At 37.7% G+C, this 27,600-nt stretch overlaps 1 protein-coding gene across 2 annotated transcripts in view; it reads left to right on the plus strand.

Moving 5' to 3' along the window:
* UHRF2 (ubiquitin like with PHD and ring finger domains 2) overlaps window positions 1-27,600 on the plus strand; it is an 81,856-nt gene that overhangs the window by 49,068 nt on the left and 5,188 nt on the right. For both annotated transcript variants that reach the window (XM_050328716.1, XM_050328717.1), the window contains exons 6-11: window positions 8,747-8,933; window positions 12,436-12,559; window positions 12,964-13,071; window positions 16,518-16,622; window positions 24,823-24,929; window positions 26,949-27,111. In XM_050328716.1, the coding sequence (XP_050184673.1) occupies window positions 8,747-8,933; window positions 12,436-12,559; window positions 12,964-13,071; window positions 16,518-16,622; window positions 24,823-24,929; window positions 26,949-27,111 (794 nt within the window). The remainder of the gene's footprint in view (window positions 1-8,746; window positions 8,934-12,435; window positions 12,560-12,963; window positions 13,072-16,517; window positions 16,623-24,822; window positions 24,930-26,948; window positions 27,112-27,600) is intronic.

Below are 27,600 nucleotides of genomic sequence, written 5' to 3' on the forward strand. Positions count from 1 at the left end.
GGTATTAGATATTATTCTATATTACACTCCTGACTTCAGGGCAATTTTTCAGAACCTTTATAGGTGGCTCTCAGTGCACAAGAACTAGTTCGCATGTTTATTTGCTGTCATTTTAAAAAAACCACTCTTTTTCAGAGGAGCAAATACCATTCTCTGTGATATTCTTAAAAGTAAAGATATCAATTTCTCAACTATTGTTTTTTCATTATTTGTGAATTACTGTACTCAGATTACTATAAAAAGAAAGCGAACCATCCATTCTGCTTTATTTTTTCTTGGTCACGTTAAGAGGTCTTTCCAATATCTTGAAGAATGTTTTGATTTTAGAAATAGTAATGTGAGAAAATAAAAACCTACAAATACTGTTTTGCATTTACATGCTATTTATTTTGCGAGTCTAATTGTTTATACAATGTTTTAAATGACATGAAAAATTATTGTGGTTCATTTGGTTCTTCCTCACAGCTACTGTGCAATGAATTTTTTTTATTCTGTGTTACGGAAATGAGTGATTACTGTACTGCTGACTACACATAATTCTCTACAATGGTGCCATTTGATCTGACATGAGTATTTATTTATCATACAATCATGTAGGTTGCGAAAGACCCTTAAGACCATCAAGTCCAACCCTTAACCCAGCACTACCAAGTCCACCACTAAACCATGTCCCTCAGTGCCACATCTACATGTTTTTTGAACACTTCCACCCCTTCTTTGGGCAGCCTGTTGCAGTGCTTGACCACCCTTTCTGTGAAGCAGTTTTCCTAATATCCATTCTAAAAACTCCCCAGCATGACTTGAAGCCATTTCTTCTTGTCCTATTGACTGACCCTCACCTAACTACAGCCTCCTTTCAGGTAGTTGTAGAGAGCAAGGTCTCAGGTTCACTGAGCCTTTTTTTTCTCCAGGCTAAACAACTCCAGCTCCGTCAGCTGCTCCTCATAGTACTTGTGCTCCAGACCCTTCACCAGCTTCATTGCCCTTCTCTGGACTCACTCCAGCACCTCAGTGTCCTTCTTGGAGTGAGGTGCCCAACACAAGACTTGAGGGGTGGCCTCACCAGTCAGTGTACTTTTTACACTGATTGCCACATTTATTGTTTCAAAGTCAAGATCTTCATTGTCACTTACAGCTCTTTCCCTCCTCTTTTGGCAGCCATTTCCTTATTTGTAACCTCTTTGCTTAAACTACTGACATACTGACATCTGTGTAGAGATTTGCACCCCTTTGTATGTTTTATTTAATTTTGTTTCTGGTCCCAATTTTATTAATTTGAGGATATTTTTTATAAACCTTCATAAATAAATGTCACTCATAAATATAGTATTATAAAATGTAACCCTGAAAACTTAATTGGTGTGGGAACTCAGCCTTATTTCTTGAACTGCCCTTCTTCCTGCTGCCAGCTTTCTCATCACACAAGTTCGCTCGTGTGGTTCTGATTTTTTGGCCAGGGTAGCTGTCCTCCCTTTATTTGCATATGCACAGCATCATCTGAGCTGTATGACATAACCACCAGTATACCCTTTCCCTCTGGTCTGTTCTTATGACACCATTTGTACCGTGGATTGAAAAAAGTTTAAATATATATTCATCTACACACATATCTGTAAACACACAACTCCCTTCACTTATATACTATGGAAAGATGCAGATTTTTATTACCACAACAGCAGATGAAATGAAAATAAATTATTTGCCTTAAATATGCAAGAGTTTGTTGTAAGCACAATGTAAGAAAATGCACTGACTGTATTTTTGTCCATCCTAAGCTACTGTCCATACCCTCTCCAAAAGATAGAATGCCTACTGTGGAAATAATCTTCATCAGATTATGTACAACTTTTACTTAAGTAGAATTATTGTAGATATAATTCTTTAGTAGTTTTTATTATACTAGTAATAAATACTCATACCTTTTTTCCCAATCCAGTCTCTTTTTGTCTGCATAAACCTTCTCTCAACTTATACTAATTGTATGAGGGGGGGGTAAAAGCAAATTGACCCAGGGCAAAACCACGACAACAGTGTAGGTTGTCTCTGCAGAAAAAACGTTACTCCTTGAGCATGGCCACATATTAGTTAGGTTTTGTATGTGTAAAGTGATGTCAATGTACGTCTATGTCAGTGTATATTTGGCATTTACAATTAAAAATAGTTATTTTCTAATTATTTAATGGAAAATAAATTCTACAGCTGAGGAAAACAGTAAGGCTAAACCCATCAGAAAATTATATTAGAACTATAGAAATCTAAGAAGATACATACTTGTAAATACATTGCATTTATATGCAAAAGTGGTCTAGTGGTAAGGGCGCGGCGCTGTCACTGCCGAGGCCCGGGTTCGATTCCCAGTCAGGGACACTCCCCGGGTAGATGGAGCTCGTTAGCCCTTAAAGGCAACCCATCTACGTCCTTAGGACCTCGCTGCCACTGTCCAAGCTCTCTTGGCCCCGGCAGATGAACCTTAGGATTAAAGGGTGGGCTCAGATCTGCGCACACTGTGTCTCACCTAAAAAATCCAATGCGCAGGCTGGAAGGTGTAAAGACCTTCCCCGGATCTTTGCTCGTAAAGACTGGCCATTATTATTATTACATAAGACCTAGATATCAACGTATGTTACTTCCATCAGAATCCAAATTTGTGTTATGAACCTATGATAATTCTTCCTGCAAAAAAAAATTATTTTGTATTTCATTTTATAAATACAAATAATATGAAATATGCAACTAAACTCCTGGTTGAAGTGAACAGACCTGTCTTCATGTGACCCCAATAATGCAACCGTAATTAGTGCAATATGACTTACAACGTGGTTAAATCAGATGTGAAAAGTGAAGTCATTTCATGGAAATGACAGCTTGTAGTTGGTTTTTATATGGAAGAAAGTTGAGAACTTCAGATATTGTTTAACTGAACTAAAATATGTGGACCTTTTTTTCTCTTGCCCTTTTTAAACAAACAAGCAAACAAAAAAGTATTGGTAACCTTTGACCTAAGAAACTAGTAACAGAAACCAGTAAATTAGATAGGCACAATGTGTGATGATAAGAGATACAGAAAAATAGGCAGCTTCATTTTCTCTATTATTTATTGAATGAGGTATACTAGTGGGTTTCCTTAGGGAATGTTCAGTCACCACTTCTAAAATTTTTCAAAAGAGATAACAGTTATCTGGGATTTCTTCAGGCCGACTTGACTTGAATTGGTGTTGTCATCTTGGACAGATTGTGAGTTCAGCCTAACTGTACTGGAAAATCCTCAGATTTGTTCATCAGCACTCTTTAAAATTTTTCCTTTCTCTTCAAATGAACCTTGAGAGAGAAGTCTTAAACTAATAGAAGATTACTTCCATTTGGATAGCATATAGGTACATCTTCTAGGCTAGACTTTAGTTGAATCACTGTACTCAGAGATCTTGGCTTTTTTAAAATCTGTATCTTTGCCTTCAAGACTTAGCAAAATAGTCACTACTGGTAGCCTTACACATTTGCTTCTCATGTTTTCCCAGCAGTACTGGAAACTAAACCTCGTGTCTGTTGCTGGTAATTTTTCCTCTTCCGTGATTCTTTCATATTATTCAGTTTTAAGGTTTTTTCTCTTAAAAACAGTAATTCAAACTGCAGTGATCTAGCACTTCTTATCATAGAATGGTTTCAGTTGGAAGGGACCTTTAAAGATCTTCTAGTCCAAAACCCCTGCCATGGGCAAGGGTATCTTGCATTAGATCAGGTTGCTCAAAGCCCCATTCAGCCTGACTTTGAAAGCTTCCAGGGAGGGGGCATCCACACCAGGTAGCTTGTGCCAGTGTCTTAGCACTCACAGTAAAAAATTTCTTCTCGTGTCTGTCTGTTCTCTTTCAATTAAAAACTATTGTTCCTTGTCATTACTGTTACTCCCTGTCATTACAGACCCTGGTAAAAACCTTTTTGAGATGCCCCCTTGAAGTATTGAAAGGCCACAGAAAGGTCTCCCTGGAACCTTCTTTTTTCCAGGCTGAACAGCCCCATCTCTCTCAGCCTTTCTTCATAGGAGAAGTGCTCCAGCCCTCTGATCATCTTCATGGCCCTCCTCTGGACCCGCTCTAGTAGTGGTCAGAAGGACAATCCTGGGAACTGCAGGCCTGCCAGCCTGACCTCAGTGCTGGGGAAGGTCCTGAAGCAGATCACCTTGAGTGCCTTCACACAACATGTACAGGACAATGAGGCAATCACACCTAGGTAGCAGGGTTTGTGCAAGGCCAATAATATGCTTGACTAATCTGATCTCCATGACAGGCTGACTCACCTAGAGGATGAGGGAAAGGCTGTGAATGTTTCTACCTGGGATTTTGTGAATGAAGATTTTGACACCATTTCCCACAGCATTCTCTTGGAGAAACTGGCTGCTCAGGGCTTGGTTGGGTAATGCAGCAGGATGGCTGTGCCCAGGGAGTGGTGGGGAATGGAGTTACATCCAGCTGGCAGCCGGTCACCAGTGGTGTTCCCCAGGGCTCAGTACTAGGACCAGTCCTACTGAATATCTTTATTGATTAACTGGATGAGGTAATTGAATGCACCTGCAGCTAGTTTGCAAACACACCAAGTTAGGTGGATGTGTTGATCTGCTGGAGGGATAGGAAGGCTCTGCAAAGGGTTCTGAACACATTGGATCAATGGACTGAGGCCAGTACTATGAGGTTCAACAAGGCCAAGTGCCAGGTCCTGCACTTGGGTCACAGCCACCCCAGACAGCACTACAGACTAGCGACAGAGTGGCTGGAAAGCTTCCCAGAGGAAAAGGACCTGGGGGTACTGGTTGACAGTGGCTGAACATGAGCCAGCAGTGTGCCCAGGTGGCCAAGAAGGCCAATGGCATCCTGGCCTGGATCAGAAATAGTGTGTCCAGTGGGACAGAGGGAAGTGATTGTCCTCCTGTACTTGGCACTGATGAGGCCACACCTCAAGTACTGTGTTCAGTTCTGGGCTCCTCATTGCAAGAAAAGCATTGAGGTCCTGAAGCATGTCCAGAGAAGGGCAACAAGGCTGGTGAAGGGTCTGGAACAAAAATCCTATGAGGAGCAGCTGAGGGAGCTGGGATTGTTTAGCCTGGAGAAAAGCTCAGAGGACCTGAGACCTTATCACTCTCTACAACTTCCTGAAAGGAGATCGTCGTGAGATGGGGGTCAGTCTCTTCTCCCCGATAACAAGGGACAGGAAAGCAGGAAATGGTCTTAATTTGTACCAGGGGAAGTTTAGATTTCATTTCCATGGAGAAAAAATTCTCCATGGAAAGGGTTGTACCTGTTGGACCAGGCTGCCTATGGAAGTGGTGGCCTCACCATCCCTGGTGGTGTTCTAAAGATGTGTGGATATTGCATTAGGTTTTATGCTGAACATGATGTGGTGCTGGGTTGACATTTAGACTTGATGATTTTAAAGGTCTTTTAATTCTGTTATTTTATGATGAATTGGACTGCTCAGCTTGGTGTAATCTACAACCTTGTTGAGGGTAGGCTCAATGCCACTATGTATGTCTCTGAGGAAGGTATAATATAATATTGGACCAATATGGACCCTTGAAGAACACAGCTTCTTACTAGTTTACGCTTTTGCATTGAGCCATTGAATATGGACCATCCGACTAGTCCTTATCCATCTAAGAGTTCGTTAATCAAACTCATCTCTTCAATTTGTCAGCAAGAATATAAGAAAGGTACAAAGCTCTTGGAGACTGACCAAAGGAGGGCACTGAGGATGGTGAAGGGCCTTGAGGGGAAGCTGTGTGAGAAGCTGAGGTCACTTGGTGGGTTCAACCTGGAGAAGAGGAGACTGAGGGGAGACCTCATTGCAGTCTACATCTTCCTTGTGAGGGGAGAAAGAGGGGTAGACACTGATTTCTTCTGTGTGGTGAACAGTGACAGGACCTGTGGGAATGGCCTGAAGTGTCAGAAAAGGTTTGAGTTGGATATTAGGAATGGTTCTGCACCCAGAGGGTAATTGAGCACTGGAACAGGCTCTTCAAGGAAATGGTCACAGCACCAAGCCTGACAGTTCCAGAAGCGTGTGGACAACGCTTTCAGGCACATGATGTGATGGACTCTCCTCTGTAGAGCCAGCAACTGGACTTCAGTCATCCTTGTGGTTTCCTTCTAGATATTCTAGGATTCTATAATTTTATATTAAGAATGTTGTGAGGGACCAAATCAAAGGCCTTGCAGATGGGTAAATGACATCTGTAATTCTTCCATTGACCACCGGTGCATTCTATCTGTTGTAGGGGACCACTGTACCAGTCAGTCACTGTTTGCCCTTGGTGAAGCCATGTTGGTTGTCTTTAATCACCTCCTGTCTTACACATACTTTGGCATGTCTTCTAGGAATCTCTGTTCTAGGATCTTACTGGGCACTGAGGTGAGGCTGACTGGTCAATAATTCACAGAGTCCTGTTTTTACTCTTTTCTAAAAAGGGTGAAATATTCCTTTTCCTCCAGCCACTGGGAATTACCCTGACTGTCATGGCTTTGCAGATACGATGGAGAGTGGCTTAGCAACTACATTAACCAATTCTCTTAGGACCCTGAGATGCATCTCATTGGGTCTCATAGTCTTGGGTACATTTAGGTTTCTCAGGTGATCTTGAATCTCATCTGCTCTTACACTCAGAGGGACTTCAGTTCCCCAGTTACTTTCTTGAGGTTCATGGTCTAGAGAGATGTGAGAAGACGATTACTAGTGAACACTGAGGCAAAAATACTGCAGCATACCTCAGAGTTCTTCTCCATGTCAGTTGTCATTAGTTCGGTCTCATTTTTGGGGGCAGAGAGGGGGTTTTTAGTTTCTTTAATCTTCTTTTTTGACAAACATACCTGTGGAAGCCATTCTTATTACTCTTTGCATCCATCACCAAATTCAACTCTAACTATAACTTGGCTTTCCCAGTCGTGTCCCTATACAACCAGGCAGTGCCTCTATATTCTTCCCAGGATACATGTCACTGGTTTCATTGCCTTTGTTTTTCCTTCTTGTGTTTCAGTTTGAGCAGGAGGTCCTTACTAGGGCTGGTCTCCTGCCTTCCTTTTCTGAATGCTCACAGATGGGAGAGTTCCTGGGCTCTAAGAAAAGTATCCTTAAAGATCTACCCATTCTGTTCTGCTCCTTTTTCCCTGAGGGCAGTTTTCCTGGGGGTCCTGTCCCCTAATTCCTTAAATAACTAAAAGTTCAGGCTCCTAAATTCAGGGTACTGACTTTAATCTTTGTTTGACCTGTACCCCTCGAGATTGTGAATTCCACCAGGGCACGATCACTTCACTGATCTTGACCTTTCCACTTAGTTAATCTGTGACAGTAAGCAGGTGCAGTAAAACTTCTTCTCTGTCACCTGGATTAAGAAACTATCCTTGATGCTCTCCAAGAGTCTCCTGGACTGTTTATATCTTGCCAAGCTGCTTTTCCAGCAGATGTCAGGGCAACTGAACTCCCCAGGGTGGATCAGAACCTACCAGAGTGATGCTTCCTGCAGTTGAAGTAAGAAGGTTTTGTTGACAGGTTCCTCTCGATGGGGTGGCCAGTAATAAACACAAACCATGAGGTTTCCTTTGTTGGCTTGCCCTCTTACTTTCAGCCACAAGACCTTGTGGCTGAAAGTAAGAGGGCAAGCAAACAGAGGAAAAAAATTGCTGTTTTTCAAGACAGGTCTGTGCAATCAGTCCATGAATGTCAAATCGCCTGTCCCTCCTTCCTTGCCTGTCCCTTCTGAACAGTTTATAGCTACCATTTGGAGTGCTGCAGTCGTGTGATTTGTCCCACCAAGTTTCAGTGATTGTGATTAGATCATACCTTTCCAGCTGCACAGTCACTTTCAGTTCCTCCTGATTGTTACCCATGCTACATGTACTGGTGTATAGACATTTCAGTTGGGCTATCAACTGTATCAGCTTTTTAGAGGAAAAAGTCCTAGTTCCTTTGAGGCATTTCACAGGGTGTTTCCCTGTGGGTTTTTAATACATCAGCAGCCCCTGACTCTTCTTTGTTAATCAAAACTCCATCCCCTTCCCTCTCTAGGTCTAGTTGGTCCCATCTTTGAAGCTAAGTGTTTTTCAAGGTCCTCCAGAGAGACTGCAGATACAGCACAATACTTGGCATTCCAGTCCCACTTTCTTACAAGACTTTCAATCTGGAGTTTCTCTCCACAGAGATTTTTACACTGATACCTTATGATCACGTGGATCAATTTTTCTGTAAATTCTATTCAGTTGGAAGGGCATGTTTTTCTTTTGTAGGAAGGGGCTTGGATTTCTGCAGACCTTTAGTCATTAATTTCCTTCTCAATACACTTAGTACATTAAAGTATCCAGAATTCCTCTCGCTACATCAAGGATCCGTCTCATCTTTCTATTCAAGAATCAACTCTGAAAATAAATATTTACTTTGGTTGCTTATGTTATCCAAGCAAACTAACTTACAAGGAACTGATAAGCTGTACAGTTTCAAAAGGCAGCAAAGCTCCATCTGTAGGGAGAATGTGCAGTAGCATGTTTGGAACAGGAGAAAATAAAGATAAGCAGATGATAAGTCATTTTCTTTATCACTTGTTTATACAGCAGAAGAAAACTCAGTAGCCTAGATAGTTAAATAACTCACTGTAAGAAAAAAAGACATTTTCAAGAGGGCAGTGTTCATGTTCAGGAGTAGTTTTTCCAGTAGATACAGTAATGCACTTTTCTGAGATACATGGCATTTGACGTTTCTTTGTTTTTGACAGGAAAGAGTGGCCCAGAATGCAAGCACTGTAGGGCTGATCCAGATAAGGAGTGCCGGTTTTGTTCGTGTTACTTGTGTGGTGGCAAACAGGATGCTCACATGCAACTCCTGTGTGATGAATGTAATATGGCTTATCATATATACTGCCTGAACCCTCCCTTAAGCAAGATACCAGAGGATGAGGACTGGTAAATATACAAGGATGATTTACTTATCTATATTGACATTCTATACATGGTACCTTTTTGTTATTTGCACCTCATGAGAGACAGTACTGAAGACATTTTTAAATTCTGTGGTGTTTTCATCCACCTACTTAATATAAGGCTTATGTCTTCTGTCAAGATAATTCTTTTAAATCATTCACAGAGGATTAGTAGTGAGCTTTAGTGACCATTACAGAGTTTCAAAACTTATGTGTTCATTATGATTATTATGATCTTCTGTGACATTACCTGGTCTGATTGTGTTTATCAGCAGTTGTTGTTCCTCAGCATTTTCTTTCAAGCTTCACTGCTTGAGCAATTCTCTCATGCTCACCCTTCTCTTTCCCTTCATCCTCTGTACCTGTTGCTGCCCTTGCGCTCTTCGTTGCCTCTCCACTACTTTCATTTTTCATGCTATGAAGGGTCACCACCTTGCTACTCTTCATTTTTTATGTCCCTGGTTCTGCATGGAGGAAAACAAGTTAACTGGCATTTTTAAGCCTTAATAATTGTATTTTGAAGTGAATCTGCATGGGTCCATTAGCAGCCCACTAGGCTATCATGGGCTTTGTACTAATTTTTTGTCTTTATCGGCATGTCTGCAATATATGCTGCTTAAATCTATCACCTGCCTGTGACTTACATGAGATGCTAATCCTTTATAAATGAGTAATAAATAGGACTTTATTCTAAAAAGTTTTCCGTTACATAGACTTCATTAAATATCTAAGATGTCTATGGATACATTACATGGAATCTCTTTTGGCCTCATGATTGAATTTTACGTAAAAATCTGTATATGTCCTTTGGAAGTTTTTATTCCTAGTAAACTAATAACTCGATCTCCTACACCCTAGTAGATTCCATAGTGTTTGTTGATCAGTGCCTGATGGCATGGGTGTTTTCTAGCTTGTTTTTTTTTCTGAACTACTTTTGTATTTTTGTCAATGTGTGACTTAGTGCTTTAGACCTTTAACATTGCTAGGTGTTTCTCAGTGTGTACATTTATCCACAGAGACACTGTTTTTGGAAGTTGATCGTTTTCCATGAAATTTCTGCACTGGAAAGAGTTGTATTTACTGTTTTTGGAGGATCTGCTGGCTTGAAACACTATTTAAAAATATTTTTGGTGTTGTTTAGAAATATGTGTGGGCCATTGGAACCAAAACTAGCATTTATTTGAATATTGTCTATGTGCCTTCCACTTCTTGCGTATGCAGAATGATTACAGTGTTTATTCGGCACAAGTGGTTTGTTACTGACTGCAATCCATAAGCAGTATTCAGTTGCACCTGCCCTTTGGATATAATGTCAGAAGTTCTTTTTTTGACTTCCTTCATTCAGAATACTCAGTGAGACCATCTATCCGGAAGTACATATCTGCTTGGTCCATCCATTCTTCAATTGACCCTTACTCAGAACCAGTTCTAGTCCAGTACTCCAGTAATAGTAAAGCTCATCTGTTTTCCAGTACTAGTCCCAGGAAAGTTCCTGATAAAATATATATGCTTTGACTCAGTTACCTCCTCCCACAAAACCCCCAGATCCTTTGTTTTACCCTGAAAACAGTTTATTCTCTCTGGTTTATCCTATACCTTCAAGTACACAAAAGGTTTGATAATCATGTCAGGATTCTGACACTGAAATCTCACCAGCCATCAGTGTCTTTTTAGCTTAATGAGTGTGCTAAGATTATCTTGGCCTGCTGAGTGGTTTCAAATGTTTTTTCAGATTAGCTATTAGTGTTCTATTCTTCACTGACACCCATTCTTTTTCAAAAGCTTCTCATAAAGCACATGTTATTGTGAATCTGTTACAGGGGGCTACAGAGAAAGTTTGAAGAGTAAAAATTTTTTTAAAGTGTAGTCATTAATGTTCAGATCCCCTTATTCTCTTCAAATTATATCACTAAAGCTGCACTTCATAAGTCCCTGTGATTGTTTTCCTCCCAGAAGGTTTGGTGCTCTGTAGACAATCATGTGAGAATTAAATTGACTGATAGCATGGTCTTTAGAGTCTCTCAGGTCATATGTTAAGTGCAATTTAGACCCACTTATATTTCTGACCAAAAAATTAGGGAATCATTGAATGGTTTGGGTTGGAAAGGACCTTAAAGATCATCCACTTCCAACCCCTCTGCCATGGGCAGGGCCACCTTCCACTAGACCAGATTACTTACAGCCCCATGCAGCCTTGAACATCTCTAGGGATGTTTCCACCCTCTCAGTGCAATCTGTTCCAGTGCCCAACCATCCTCACGTTAAAGAATTTCTTACTAAAATCTAATCTAACCTTCTCTACTCCAGTTTAAGGGTATTCCTCCTTGTCCTGTCACTACATGCCTTTGTAAAAAGTCCCTCTCCAATCTCCCTGTAGTCCCCCTATAGGTACTGGGAAATGCTATAAGGTCTTCCTGAAGCCTCTTCTCCTCACTGAACAACCCCAAGTCTCTCAGCCTGTCTTCACAGCAGAGGTGCTCCAGCCCTCTGAGCAACTTGGTGGCTCTCATCTGGGCTCTTTCTGACAGGTCCACCAACATCTTTCTCCTGTTGGCGTCCCCAGGGATGGATACAGTACTCCAGGTGGGAACTCACAAGACCTGAGTATAGGGGAAGAATCACTTCCCTCAACCTGCTGGCCACACTGCTTTTAATGCAGACCAGGATAGGGTTGGCTTTCTGGGCTGTGAGCACACTGCTGAGTCATGCTGATGTTCACAAACACCTGCAAGTCCTCCCCAGGGTTAGTCTTTGTCCATTCTACAAATGATGAATTTCCACAAGTTTATTTCATATAATTAAAATGTCTTAAAAAGTGGCAGTCAAGCTTTTTAGCTTGTTTTTGTACTCCCTTCTTCTATGTACTCTAGTCAGTGCATACTGGTATCTCCTGCTTTGCTACCAGAATGGCTTTGTGTTGGAGCAAGTCTCAGCATTAATAATTTAAGTGGCTTCAGTGGTGTGGAGTGAGTGAGTGAGTGAGTGTGTGTGTATGTGTGTTTCTACACACATTATGTCATACCTTGGCTCTGTTTGACATTCAGCTATCTGCAGTGACATTTGTTGCACTACCAGCAAAAAATAAGGGTAGAGTGGGCACAATGAAGAAACAGACCATGAGTACTGGTTAGCAGTCTACTCTAATCTCAACTGTGTTCTCATTTATGTGATATAAATGAAAGAGGACAGAATGATGAGAGAATACGGGAGACATGGGGACCTCTCACGTACTGTGTGAGAAAGAATAGTTAAATGTTTTGCCTCTAGCACTCTACCTTTGAAGACAGTGAAATTTTTTTAAGTTCACAGTATTTGTTCATATTGAGTTCATTTTTTAAGCCATAGCTTCAGCTGCTTAAGACTGGTGTATGCTTGCTATCTTGAAATATTCAGTCAAGATAAACCAATTGACTCTATTTTGGCTACAAGAAATGTATTGCCATTATTATGAAGTTAATTGAGAATTTAATAAAACCTTTTTTTAGGTATTGTCCTTCCTGCAAAAATGATTCTAATGAAGTTGTAAAGGCTGGAGAAAAGCTCAAACAGAGTAAAAAGAAAGCAAAGATGCCATCTGCCAGTACTGAAAGCCAGAGAGACTGGGGCAAGGTAGAGTGTGTTTTAGAAATAGCTGTTACTCTGATTGTTCATGTATGTGCTACATCTATAATTCTGCTTATATATGCACTACACAAAGTTCAGTACTAGATTGCACAGACAACAAGACAATGTTTAATCCTGCCCACTGTCTACTGGCAGTTAAAGCAGTGGAAGAATTATTAAGGTGACTAGAGGTAAAAACAAACAAACAAAAAAGACAAAAAAAAAAGACAACCCCCAAGCCCCCTCACAAACCCATAACCACATATTACTAATTTAGCATTCCTTTTAACAATTGTTAACATATTTAAAAGTACATGTTTGTTATAATTGACAGATTTCTCAATCTCTACATTGCATTTGCAAATACTTTTCAATGTTACACTAATTCATTTCATCTGATGTTTTTTTAGGGCATGGCCTGTGTTGGTCGCACTAAGGAATGCACTATTGTTCCTTCAAATCACTATGGGCCTATACCTGGTGTTCCTGTTGGGACAACCTGGAAATTCAGAGTTCAGGTAGGTTGCTTCAATATTAGTTGTAGTTGAAGTAAGTAGGAATAATAATGAATGGGTTGGGCAATAAAATAAATTTAGATTGACAACTGGCATTTTCAGCAGGACTAAGTAAAGCAAATACACTACGATTCTAATATTGGAAGTGATGCCAATAGTAGTGAAGATTGAAGTACACTGATTGTACAATACAACTTAAAAAAAGTCTGTTGTAATTAGGATAAACTTATTTCATGTGTTAAGATTTTCAGTGGGATGCTTAGTGAATAACATCAAGTATTTTCTGAAGTGTACTTCGCATGAACGGATTATCCCATTTAGGAGGTGTAGACTATAGATTTTGACAATATTATATGGTATCACTGTGAAGTGACTCTCTATGGGTGTTTTTGGTCATATGTGTAATGGATGTCCAAATCTGCTTTCAGGCTGATGAGCAGCTTAAACCAGTGTAAGCCTGTACTGCTACTGAGATCCGCTGTCTATTCAGCTTTTGGTGTTTCTTGCACTGTCTCATCTTCTGTTTCAAATATTGCTTAGGCTCTGTGGGCTCTGTGGTTCACTAGATTGGTAAAAAACTGGCAGAAAAATAATCCCATCTGAAGTAGCAGTGGGGCTGATTTTCCCCAGTCCATTTCACATTTTGGTTATGTAAGCACATTACCAATACTTGACAAGGCAGGAAAGAACAAAGCAGGGAGGATGTGACAGCTTCATTTTGTGCCAATATCTGATATTTTTATGGTTTCAAAGTGTCCAGCAGTCTACAGACTTACTCCCCTTTTCTCCAGCCTGATCTGATAGCACTAATTTTTGGGTTATCCTTATTTTTTAGAGTAGGTGGTTTTTTTAGTTAGGGAAGTACATATTGCTTTATTTTCAAAATCAGCTAGTTCGTTGTCTCTTCCATGTGTAAATGATTGTAATTGAATGTTTTCCCTCATATTTGGAAGAGTAGATACAGGATTTTTAAAACTGCTTGGGGAGGTGCAGGCCAAGAATCAAGTTTCTTCTGATTTACTTTATGAACTTTTCATCTCTTGCTTTCTTTTTGTTGGCTTCCAGATTAAGTAAAGTGTAATAAGTAAAAGAAGTTTCTAAAATCACTTAGGCAAACTCCAAATATAAAAATCAATTTTTATTTTCACTGCTTCAGTAATAATTGAAATTAATAGTTCACCTTTTTGTTAGGAATTCTATTCATAACAAAAAAGCGAATACAGAATTTCTAGTGCTGGTAGGAAAAAGAAACAGAATTAGAGTACTACTTTTGTCAGAAAATCCAGCAAAGAATACTAATTTTTGTATATGTGCGTGGACTAAATAAAAGGCAATTACCATTTCTACATAATTATTTAATCTTGGGTACAAGTTAAATACTTTGTCCTTTTTTTGTAAAAATTGAAATGTTTTCTCTGTAGAAAGTTAAATTGCACTTTTGTTTCTCATATGACTAGTCTTTTTATGAGAAATGAGTTTGTCTCAGCAAATCTATGAGATTTTAGAGACTGTAGTTTCTTTATTTCTGATTTGCATAGTTTTTTTGTGACACAAACTCTCTTTTCCCTAGAAGGAAATTGACTAAGTATTTCTTCTGAAGAGAGCACCTGAAGAGCATCTTTGGCATGAATTACTTACCAGAGTTCATCTTTGGGGTGAATCACCTACCAGAAACCTAAATTTAATTGATAAAACCTGGAAATTAAAGGAGGGAGGGAGGAATGAATTAAAGGATGTTTGATACAACAGGAAAGAGGAGTGCAATAGTGGGGCCTTTTTATTCCGCGTACTCATAAGTGGTCTGGAAAAACTGGCAAATAGCTGATAAAGTTAAGTAAGAGTGCTAAGTTGTTGTGGATAGTAAACGCAGGTCTGGGAACAGTTCTAAATATATAATTTTTAAAGGGCTTTCAACTACTTACCCTTCTTGTTATTTAGGAAAGAGATATCCTAATAGCTAATTTTGAAAATACATCATTTTAATACCCAATAGTGATTAAAAAAGTAAGTACTAAATTATTGTGAAAGGGAGGGTCAGGAAAATAAAATACCTTGTTATGAACAACAGTCAAGATGATTAGAGGAATTAAATGGTTTTCATTCATCTGGAAAATATTGACAATTTGTGGGGTATAGATGACTACAAAGTAATGTACAGTATAAAAAAGAGTGGGACCAATATATACACTTCTGTATTTTTGTAAAAATTACACTTCTGTCAAATTTTATAAAGTGGTCATCAAAAATATGTCAACTGCCCATTTCAAGTGCCTAAAAGTAGTACTAGTTCATATGATAAGCAGTCCTACTGTAAACTCGTTTATCTCTTGGATACTCTGATCCAAAAGTTTTAAATAGTTTAGGAAGTCAGAGGCACTAACAGTTGAATGCTAAGAAGCTGTGTAAGGAAGTATCATTGTGTCCTTGCATAGTTTTCATTCTGTGCACAGCTCTAGTCTGTTGTTTAAAAGTGCATTTTTGACCAGCTGGATCTTTGCTGTATTGTATTATGAAATTTCAAGACTATAGGAGAAGAACATAGACTTCCTTGGAAGTTTCTTTGAAGTGTAGGCTGGGAAAAGGAGTTCAGGAGTGTGGGAGGCAGAATCAGAAAAACAGGCAGAATCAAGGTCTGAAAGAAGATATGAAGGTAGGAAGAAGTACTGTAATTGATTTTATGCTGGGAACCTTTATTCTAACAAGTATTTTTGGCATCAAATACTGAGAAAATACGTGGGGGATTTTTAAATGTAGTTTAGTAGTTTGAAACAATTATTAAATAAATTTTTGTGGGAGAGATGTTCCAGCAGATTTTAATGATGTTACCAGTTTATGGTACAGCTGCAGCTTTCAGGTTGCAGATTACTTGAACATTCATTACCAGAGAGTTATCCTGGTTGGAGAACTAGTCTATGATCCATATGTTCTTGCAATGGCTTCTTCTGTTTCCTTGGGCAGTGTGATAATATTCCTCTGCACTAGTCATGGTTACAGTGTGTTACCTTAATGGTCCCTGACATAATGAGCTTTACACAAGTAAGTGGGTTATTCCTTAGTAAGAAACTGTAAAATGTTACCAAACTGACAGACTTCCTTCTGCTTTTGGATTGTTCTAAATGACTGTGCAAGTGGAAAATAGCAGTGAGTACAGTCTTAAGTTCTGCTTATGGAAAGAATCATGGAGATTTTTCCCAAAGAAGAAAGTGTACCTTTACATCTTCTGGTGTCACCACTGTCCTACATTGTCCTGGTTTTTTGGGTGTTCTTACTTTTAACTTTTCTTCTTGAAAGCAAATGGAATTCTCAACTTTAATGGCAGTCTTACATTACCTGTTCACACAGACACCTCTGTACAATATTTTAAGCAGAAAGTTGATTGTTACAAGTGGTTGTAGGTGGCTAGTTATTTTAAAAAAAAATGCTAGAAACTGGCTTTTTTCTGTTGCCAGGTGAGTGAAGCAGGTGTTCACAGGCCCCATGTTGGTGGAATCCATGGACGCAGTAATGATGGAGCTTATTCACTTGTACTAGCTGGAGGATTCGAAGATGAAGTGGTATGTCATTTGTGCAAGCAACAGTTTTGCTGTCCTAATGCATCAAATGTATCAATGTTTTTAAATATAGAGTTATATTTGTTATTTATCTTAAAACTAATGTTTAGGCAAATATGACTGTGAAAAAATAGCTACTACTGATAACAAATTAAGCAGTTCTTAATATTCTGGAAAGAAACATCTTAGCAAAGCTTTCTTCAAGAATGCTTAAGGTCATACTTAGCACTCAACAAAATACGTCAACACCAGCTGGATTTTGCATTGTTTAGGGTAGTTACATTTCAGTATACTTGTAGAATCTGAATTTGGCATAATTTAAAATGTAATTTTAAATAGTACAATTATATGCAAATAATATGGTTTATGTTGTGCTTTGGTGATGATTTTGTTAAAATCAAGACGTGCCTCTTCCTTTGGGTTTGTCATGTTTCTAAATATGTAATAAATTTATTTTAATGAAGCAAGAATAGAAGATACATACTACTTGATTCTGTGAGGTTCTGAAGGTTCTTGGCTCCTACTGATGAGCACTTTTGGAACTTCTTAAGAAAGTTACAGAATCCTGTACTACGATCCTTTAAGGTGCTGGGAAAAAAATTCTACTTTGACATTAACATCTAAGTAGAGCAATGAAAGCAGTTGCACTGCTAAACAAAACAGTAACTACTTTCAGTTTTCATCCTGTGCTGTTGACCAACATTTATTTATGAACAGATTACTGTTTTCTGCAATTAAATAATGTTTACACAACGTGCATCCCTTCCTGCAGTTCTGGTCTGTGAGGTGGAATTTTGAATCATGCATCAGGTGAAGGATAATGCAGTAAGCAATCTTTTTTTAAAACATACATAGCTATTAATCATAAGGAAAAGGGCACTGAAGAAAAAAAAAAACATATGAATGAAATAACAACAGAGTATAAAGCATTCCTCGCCAACAGCATCTACCAGCTGCTGCTGCTGCAGAGTGTTGCCTCTGAAAGAATCCGTGTCTCTATTTAAATAAGTACTTGGTGTTTGGATATGATGTCTTCCCCCAACCCAAGCTCTAGGACCCTAAGAACACAGTAATTGTATCTGCAGTGCTGGGATGCTGCAGGCTCCTTTTTTATTCTTTTTGGCAGTGATACTGATGTCCCCTTGTTTCTGTTGCTGTAATTATTCAATTCAGAATATTAAATTACCATTTTTTGGATCCTTTTCAGTTCACCAAAGTGATGTTGTGACCATATGTTTTTGTGGACACCTAAGTATTGTCATATTTTAGATGGCATAAGTAATTTTGAAGAGGCATTGCTGGGGAGAAATATTGCAGAAGATCCCTGAAAATTTTTATAAATGTCAGCTTTTTAAAAATTTTCTAAATTAGGAATACAAATTAGGAATACAAGGGATTTTTTTCCCCCAGGCACATTATTGAAATAATTTTTTCTTCTTTTTTCATATACTAGACTTTAGTTTCTTATTTACTTCTGTTTTCCGTGGATTTTTTTGGAAAATTTTGAGACTAAATTCCTATAAGAATATCAACAGAAAAATCAAATTCTGTACTTACAAGTATCCTAAGTACTGTATCTGATTTCACAAATGAAGTTTTAAATAAAAATTCAGATAAAAACCTCTGCTAATATCTATTCACCTTATTGTAAGAGTATAAAAACAAAGAGGTGACTCTTACTTGAATTGCAATGGTATGACAAAGATTCTGTAGAAGTTTTTACAAAATTGAGAAATAAATACATTTTGGAGTATGTATATAAGTATACCTATATTTTTAATATTTGGATGTACTGAAGTGCTTAGTAACAACAAGTTTTGCCATTTCTGTAAAATCTGCTCTTGAGGTTGAAAAGGGGTACAGTCATAGCTTACAGAATGGGCACTGGGTGAAAGTTTTTTGCACGTGAAGCTTATCCTTATTCCTATATTATTATTATTATTCCTATATTATTATTATTACCCTTATTCCTGTATTATTATTTGCACATTAATCTCTCTCCAAAAAATGTTTAACCTTGAATTGTAACAGCAAGTTACGTGGCTTACCTGTAGTTAGCTTTAGAGTCTTGAATATATTAATGTTGCTTATCTCCTGGTATTGCTTTGATGATAACCATAATAGGAACAATAGCCGAAGAAATTGAGAAGTCTTTTAGTAATTTGAAATTTAAGAATTATTTCCAAACAGACTATCATTTAAAAATTAGATCCTGGACATTAGGAGTGATTGTGCAATCACAGTGCTCATGATGAAAGTATTTTGACTTGTCGGCTCATCAAATCAGGTAGCAGAAGAAATTTAACTTTGTGTTGAAAACTTGTCCTCTTATTTTCTGTCCTTTTTCTTTTTTTTTTTTATGTGTCAGGGTTGAAACTGCTCTTTATTTTCAAAAGTTTCAAGGTTCATGTTACTGTTGGGTTGAGGTAGTGTTGTAAAGATGGTCAATTAATTGTGTTGTGTGCTTAGTTTAATGTAAACAAAGATTGTTTCTTCTTTAAGTGTTGTTGCATATAGGATCATACGAGAAATCTCTGGACTGAGATTCAGAATCTCTTGAAGAAAAATACTTACTGTGATCATTTGCATCTTCTTATAAAAGATTCTGAGAGTACAAAAAAGAATGACGATAATGACTCAAAATAGACCCCAGGCAATATACTCATTGTTTAGGTCTGTTGATATTTTATACCAAACCCATCCAGTGCCTGGAATGTAACACGAACCACTTCATGAAATGAATGTCAAATGGAAAGTGCATGTCTCTTAGCTTTTCCATGCCTTGCTTCAACTAGGACTATAGTGGGCTAATTGAATTGGTCATACAGATTACAGGATTTTTTGCCCTCAGAAAAACAATCAATTTGCGATCTCAAACCAAGAGTCAAAGATAACTGTAACTAAAAAATGTTTCTGTAAGAACTGTTGTATCTCCTAAGTAATCTCCCATTACAGAAAAGTATCTTTTAACCTAAAGAGGCTTTCTGGCTGTTGTATCTCTGGTGAATCTGGTTTGAAGTCAGAACAGATTTTGAATGGAGCAAAAAATAATTAATAAAGACTGGGTAACCTGAATTGTTTACATATAAATGATTGGTTTAAAAGTCTGGTAATCCACCATTTTGGCACTGAACATGGAAATTAGTAAGAAAGACGTCAGAAAGTGATTTACTTACAGTGTTTATCTAGTACTTCCATTTTTTAAAATGTTGCCCTACTTTCATTACCAGTTAGCCACCTTCTAGTGTTTCTTACTTTGAAGCTGTCTTTGTTACGGTTCAGACACGTATATTGACAAACACTAAAATGGTCAAATGTTTTCACTGTGGTGGAATGTGCCATGATACTGCCACGTTCTTGCTCTCAGAGGTGGTTGCAGGGAAGACTCAGAAAGACTGATCATGATATATTCAGGCTCTGAACTTAATGCAAGGGCTTTTTGTTGATTTATAAATGAAATTTGTAGTTCAGCTGTCTGTTTTCAGTTGGCACCTTTTACTACAGTGCTAAACCTTGAAATTATCAAAAATAAATCAAACAATGAACAGCTAGACCAATTCTTTCAACACTTATATGCATACAGACTTGTGAGACTTTACTGGAGATGAATGGTGACATAATTGAGTTTCAGATATCCCTTATACTAGGGAAGGAAGAGCCAGTAGGACTTTTTTTTGGTACAGACTAAAGGTTGAAGTTTATCCCAAAAATCTGTTTGTGTTTATTATAGCTTATTATGAGAAATGCAGTTTTGAAGTATCTGTTAAGACAAAACTTTGAGTGTAATAGCAGAGGTGTTAAAGAGAAAATAATTGAGAACTATCATGATATTACATAACTAGAAGTTTTGAATGCCCATGTCAGCTGTTGCATAAAAGCAAACCATAGAAATAATGTGGTCATACAGTTCGGTGGAATTCAAAATCTTTCTTTATTCTACATTTCTTTCTTAAATTTGCAGCTGATGCTATAACAAAATTCAATAGTAGAGTATGATATAATAAAACTGACTGTTTATACTGTCTGTCTGAGGCTGACTGTCTTATAGTATTAGAGCTTCAGGTTCATATTCCACTCATGTGTGTCAGTATGAGATACCAAGTCAATGCTACTGTGCCTGAAGTTCATTTGCTCTATAATGGGATCAAACTTTACAAACAGGACAGTTAAGAAATAACTTTATGGACACAACATAAGAAAAATAGACATACAGAAGATATTAAGAGAGATAACAAAGTTGTTACTAGCTTTTGAAAGAGAGTTTTGGTGCAAGGAAGTGAAATTAAGCTGTGGAAAGCAGAACAGAAATGACACAGTTATGTTTTTCAATGTAAGAAAATGGGGAGAAGGTAGGAAGAAGGGAAGGGAAGATAAGACTGTTTTTATAGGCTATTTTGTTTGTTAACAAAGAACATAACAAAGAACATCAGTAATTCTTTTTGCCATATGTTTTATTTAACTGTTGGACCATTGTCTTCAGATCTGCTTTCTATCGATCCTCTGGGGAGAAAAAAAAATAGCTTCACCCATCTCATACAGGCTCTTAGTTGAACATCCTTGTAGGTGGTAGGAAGATCCTATATTGTCTGTAGATAGACTCAGAACTCAAAGCTATTGAGAAATTGTTGTAGTGGGTCATTACTCTCAAAAGATCCCAAATAATAAGCTGTGAATATTCCTGTCATACTCTCACTTTCAAAGTAAAACACCTTAAGCCCCATGAAAGTAGGTTCTGTAGGTCTCCCATTATGTCTCCAGACTACCACTGTCCCTGTTTCACTTCTGCTTGTCATGGGCTGCATTCATATCTGCATTTATTCTACTCTAAGGACACTGGGCCTGTGCATCGCTTACTTTTGCCATTTTTAATTTCCATTCTCTACAGGCGCTTAGGAGTTGTCTTGAGTTTTCTTCCTCTCCTGTTTAAGAGTTGCTCTTATATTAGAGGTTAAAATCTCTTCCCCTTTTCACTTCATCCAACCCAGATCAGTGCCAAGATCTCTGTAATTTTTCTTCAATTCTAGGAACTGCATCTTTGTTCCCTGGAATCCTTTATTCTTAAATTTTTTAATATATCTGATGGGAAATAAGGGAGTGTTGTTCTTCTGGAAGGTAAATCAGAAGTGACTCTTCCTTACACTGGAGGATGTTAAAAGGTGTCATCTTCTTGTAATTTGACCTGTAACGTTTATCCTCCATCTACCTTGCCCTGGATTTCCGGTTGTGTACTTATACACAGAGCACTTAGATAATTAAAGAGAAGCAAATGTAAAGTATGAAGTGTGAATTATGTTCAAGAGGTGAGCATGAATGCGTAGGCCTTCTATCCATACTGTCTCTTCAAACCTAATTTTTTCCATTTGCTTGTGGTTAGAGTACCACCCAGAAAACCACTCAGTCTTTCTCTGAAGATGTTGGAAGTGTGTTGTTTTTAGGCCATTTATATTTAACCCATTTTCCATAGAAGTGTGTGCCAGTAGGTAGTAATGAACACTGTTGCATTTATGGATTCTTGCTTGAGTTTTTTAGGCTTAATCTAGAGTGATTTGTCCTTGACTTATGTTTGTCTGTTATGCCAAACAATAAGTCTGTTCTTCTTGTAACTGGGAGAATGCTGAAACTGAAACCAGTACACTTTTGAAAGCTCAACGAAACAATATTTATTACAAAGAAGTGGCCAACAAGAGGAGAAACTGAGAGACAGGAAAGAGAGGGAAATAAGCCCCCAGTGAAACCCCCACTCACACAGGTGTTACTTATGAGGTTGTCTTACGGACCCCAGAATGACCAGAATTCCTCATAGCAGAGGCTGCATCCTCAGAGTGTCGGCAGGCTCACAAAATAGCGGGCGTCCCTGCAAAAGGCAACGTTGTCCTCCATGTGAAGCTTAAGTCCACTCCCAGCACAAACTATCTGCTTTTTTGTACAATTAGCTGGTGACCTCTGCCTGGGCACGTGTGTCCAGCACCGCCCAGCCAGAGGCCTTCAGTCCCTGCCCCATTATGTAAGTGGTGTCCGTTCTACACATGCATGAGAACTTTGGGACTTCCCTACACCTGCATGCTACACCTTGGGGGGGTCTTTCCTAAATGAGGCTGCAGGTTTACTCAATCATCCTCCTCTTCATTTTCTCCTTCAGATGCTCTTGGAGAGCCGTCAGCCAATAGCCAGTCACCAGTTAATTTCAGTTTATACAAAATGCTCCCTTCAAGGACCAAGTTCTCATTTATCAGTGCTTGTTTTCTCATAACTTGGTAGGAAAAGAACAGACTCTCAGAGGTGGCTGGGCCAAACACCAAAGACCAAAATTAGCAGCATCTAATTAAGTGTGACTACACTTCTCACGAAGATTTTATCAACAACCTGATGGTTGATAAACAAAACAGTTTGTCAAGAACTTGTCCTTGTAAATAATTTTCCCTGTCTTACTTGCATTTGAAGTGTTTCTGTTGTTCCTGGGTTTTTTTACATTCTAATATATATATATGTTGTATTAGTAGTTGTCTCAAAATTATATTCTACAAAGAGGGAAAAAGGCATCTTCTGGTTTCAGTTTATTTCTCTTTGTACGTCAAAAAACTGCCTTAAAAGCCTTCTCTCTACCACACCATTTCTTTCTTTATTATGAAACTCAAGTCATTCTGGATTCATGACCTCCAAGATATGTTTCTCTGTTTTTCTGAACTTGTTACAAGCTTCTTATTCATTGTCAGAATGCAATTTGTTTGAGTGAGCGTGATTCATCAAGCATAGCCATTCTTGTTGATACTATTATCATGATCATCTTTCTGTGATCTGTGCATTGTGTTTACCTCAACAGTCAGTGAAAAATAAAACATTTTCTGTCATTAATTCCAGTCCTGCGATACTTTATTTTATGCAATTTATTTTATGTTCTTTCTTAGTAAACAATTCCTGCCCACTTGGTCTTTTGAAGTTGTTTTGTATATTGTCCTCATACAACATAATCCCTATTACAGTTATTTTGTAGAGATTTATTTAGCAGAATGAGTAGACTAAGAAAGGATATACCAGAGTTTAGATTTAGAACATACTTTTTAACTTCATAGCACTTACTTTTTATTATGGGCAGATAATTGCAGCTGAATTTGTGTTGGGTTTTCCCTACACAGAATAATATGAACATAATTTCTATAATTTATCTATGGCCTTGTTCAACCAGCGTTTCTCTTTCTAACTTGCTCTTTTTCTGCTGTTGTCAGTCATGAAATATCTGTAGCAGTCTTGCACTGGATCCTAAATAATGTCAGACTTTTAATAGTGGTAAGAAATTGACTGAATTTTACTACTGCATACGTGTTCAGATTTTTGCTATAAAAATTTATATCAACATTACTTTCATATTAAGTGTTTATCTTCTGCAATTGCTACATGCTTTGTACAAAATATACATCTCCAAAGAAATAACATATTAAATATAAACATTTAATATAAATATTAAATAACAAAATAAATATATACTGTTTATATATATATTTCTAGAAATATATTAACTTACCAGGACTAATATGAGTTTCTGTGACAGATTTCTTACAGAAAGTAGGAATACTGGCTTTACTTAGCTATATTTAGATTTTGATTGTTTTTACAGTTCATGGTAAAAGATTTTATCAACCCACCTTTAATTTCATGAAAGTTCTCTGTAGGAACTATAGTACAGAATTATATCAACTTACAAAATACAAATCTAAATTAGTTTAGACTGCTACTGGGATTACTACTTCATGAAAGCACCTGCCATGTAAGATGGTGTTTTATGTACTGATTATCACTTAGCCCCTTGCACAAGCTGAAGAGATTGAGGTGATCCATTCAAGGTATTTATTAAGTGTTTTACAAACATGGTATCTTGTAAACTCATTGAAAGCGCTGGAGCAAGTAAACACTTGCTAGAATATGTTCCCTTCCTCAGATTTTTTTTTCTAAATTAACTTTTTAAAAAATGAAAAGGGCAAGGGTTTTTTTGTAAGAATTTTTTGGTGAATAGGTTACATCTAGGCCATTAGCTTTGTGCTGGCACAACTGCTTTAGGACACTGAAACTGAAATGGAAAACAAATTTTTCCATGCCTTGGATTATAGTTTTTTTCTGTCTGAGTAAATAGAACAAAAAAAGAATTTTTTTTTTAAATTAGGTTACTTTACTTTAGAGTGTTAAACCAAAGGATAATCTTCTTACACAGGATCGAGGAGATGAATTCACTTACACTGGGAGTGGAGGTAGAGATCTTTCTGGCAATAAAAGGATTGGAGAACATTCATTTGATCAGACATTAACCCACATGAATAGGTAAGTTTTGAAGATAAAATTTAAAAGTATTCCAAAACAAAGAGTTGGGTTGTAGTGCTTTAATGTAAAACTAACATTTTGCTATATTTATGCATGCCTGTACATGCTGCACTTGTAAACAGTGGTGTCTCTTGCTACTAAGAGGCATTTTATCAAGCATTATGTTTTGTTGATTATAGGGAAACATGGCACCTCAGTGAAATTGCTGTATTGCTGCTGCAGCTTGTAGTCATGTCTCTGGCTGAAATTGGTCTACAGTCACCTTTAGAGGATTCTGTTTTAATTTAATGAGAAGTTTGTCAAAACTCTTGAGCAGAAGTTTTCTATTCTGGGTGTTTCTTTTTTTAAAGTTTCTTCTCCAGTGAGTAAATCAATTATAAATTTAAGAAGGAAGAAAGCACGTTCATTTTCACATGATAAAAGAAATCTTTTGTATTTTACTAGGCCTTTCTTCCATCGTATTTTTCTATGAAAAACAAGGAATTAGGGTGTTGCTTTATCAAAAACAGGTGCTTGAAAAAGAAAATACATATCCAAAAGATGAGTTAGACATCTGCTTGAAGTGTTTTTTTCATCCTCTAAAAGCCTGCCTGAACAAAAGAGTTCTCCATCCTTTTCTATTTCTAGGAACATAATCTATTATATAGCTGACCTGTGAACACCTGTGGGGTGCTGAGAGTCACTGAGACCTTTTCTTTACCAGGTCTGCTTTTAGATATATTCTGCTGCTCTCAAGCAGGCTGGAGAGGGATTCTTTCAAGCTTTCAGTGGTGCTTAGAGGAGAGAGAGAAAAAGCCTACCTTGGCTACTGAGAAAGGGAGGGAGGGAGATGGGGCACATGGTGTGAACAAAGAACAAGGAGAAAAGGAAGATGAAAGTAGGTTTAAGCAATTGGTTTATAAGCATATTTAGTGAATAGAGCAAATTTGTTTTGGGAACCTGGACTCCTTAGTGTCAGCATTTCTGTGCTCTGAACAAATGAGAAATTCACTGTCAAAACTTACTGCTTAGCTTTGCAGGTATTAGTGCACACGGACTATAACAAGATGCTGCTCTCATTTACTGATTTTGATACAAGTTTTCAAGCACTTTGATACTGAAAATTATAATGATTCCATAAAGTTGAACCAGTGTGTGTTTTGCGTGTCCAGATATTTTTCCTTTCTTTTAAGTTTTGTTTTTATAGGAGAAACATTTTTAACGTTGGCGTAGTGTGCCTGTCTCTTACTTTTCTCTGCAATGTGGTTTCTATACTTGTACCATGTCTGCTTATAAACCATATTATTTTGTCTGTTCTCAGATCCATCATTTGTATTGAGGCTGGTTCTGAAGGGTTTTCAATCCCTTTGAATCAGGCTGTGGTAGTAGCAATACTGTTCACTGTGGCGACTTGGTCTAGTAGGTATTCATACAGTCTTGCTCCAGGTTTCCAGAAAAGGCTCTTCATGTATAAAGGAGTTTGCTTGTCCTTCAGTTGCCTACTATGATTCTAAGTCTTACTCTAAGGCACTGTATGTATTATGTGAGAGATTTATGGTACTTAGAGCTTTTCGAATGGTTACTGTGTACTTTTTTTTCTCTAAAGTGTTTTTCATCATATTCCCTACTTTTGTGTATGCTTAAAAAGCTTTAAAATCTCTTGATGGGGAATAGCAGTAGAGGAAGTTTGCCTTTTGTTAAAATTTTAACTTTCTCTGTGCTATTTAGGAAGGGATTATTTTTGAAAGTGAAGTCTAAAAGGATTGGTTTGTTTCATTTAGCAGTTTCAGATGAGTTTTCATCTGTACCTTGACAGCAAAATATTTTGAGTTTCCATCTTTTTTTTCTCACCATACGTTGTAGCTGGGATCTCATTGCTTCCATCAGTTCTGCAGTTGTTAAAGAGTATTCTGCAAAGTTCTGTACTGCTCAATAAAGCATAATTAGACAAGGGAAATGGATATGACTTAATTACATTCACTCTCAAAACTCTATTGTGTGCTGCAATCTAGTTTATGAAGATTTTAAATGTCTTTCTAGGGCATTGGCCCTTAACTGTGATGCCCCACTGGATGACAAAAATGGAGCAGAGTCGAAGAACTGGAGAGCTGGTAAGCCAGTCAGAGTAGTGCGCAGTTCAAAAGGACGCAGAATCAGCAAATATGCCCCAGAGGAAGGCAACAGATATGATGGCATTTACAAGGTATTCTGATTTCTACAACATAAAATTCTTCTTCAGCTGTTCTAAATAGTCTCATATGCGTTAGACTGCAAATTTTTCGTTGTTACTTAAAAGAAATAATTCTTTTTTCTTCACTATAGCTTTTTAGCTCTAGCTTATTCTGCACAGAACCAAAACGAAATTATTTAGAGCAGTGCTAATGGAACATGATCTGTAATAGGATATATGAAGTTGAATATGAAAGCTACTTTATATTATTCCCTGGAAATCAGATTATTTCATTATTTCCTCACTCCTTCTGACTATATCCTAGCCTTTTAATGACTTCTTCGTGTCTGAAATGAAAGAGTGTGCCTTGTAAGAGCACCGTATTTACCAAATATACAGAAATTTGCTACCTGAGGGAAGAACTGCTGTATAATAGTAATGTGCTAATCAGTCTTCTCATTTCTGCTTTAGCAATTAAAGTATGACAATATGTATGTGTCTGGCTTGTTGATAAAATAATGG

This window comes from Myiozetetes cayanensis, unplaced genomic scaffold, assembly GCF_022539395.1.
Source record: "Myiozetetes cayanensis isolate MyiCay16 unplaced genomic scaffold, myiCay2020 scf4, whole genome shotgun sequence".
In the NCBI taxonomy this organism is placed as follows: domain Eukaryota; kingdom Metazoa; phylum Chordata; class Aves; order Passeriformes; family Tyrannidae; genus Myiozetetes; species Myiozetetes cayanensis.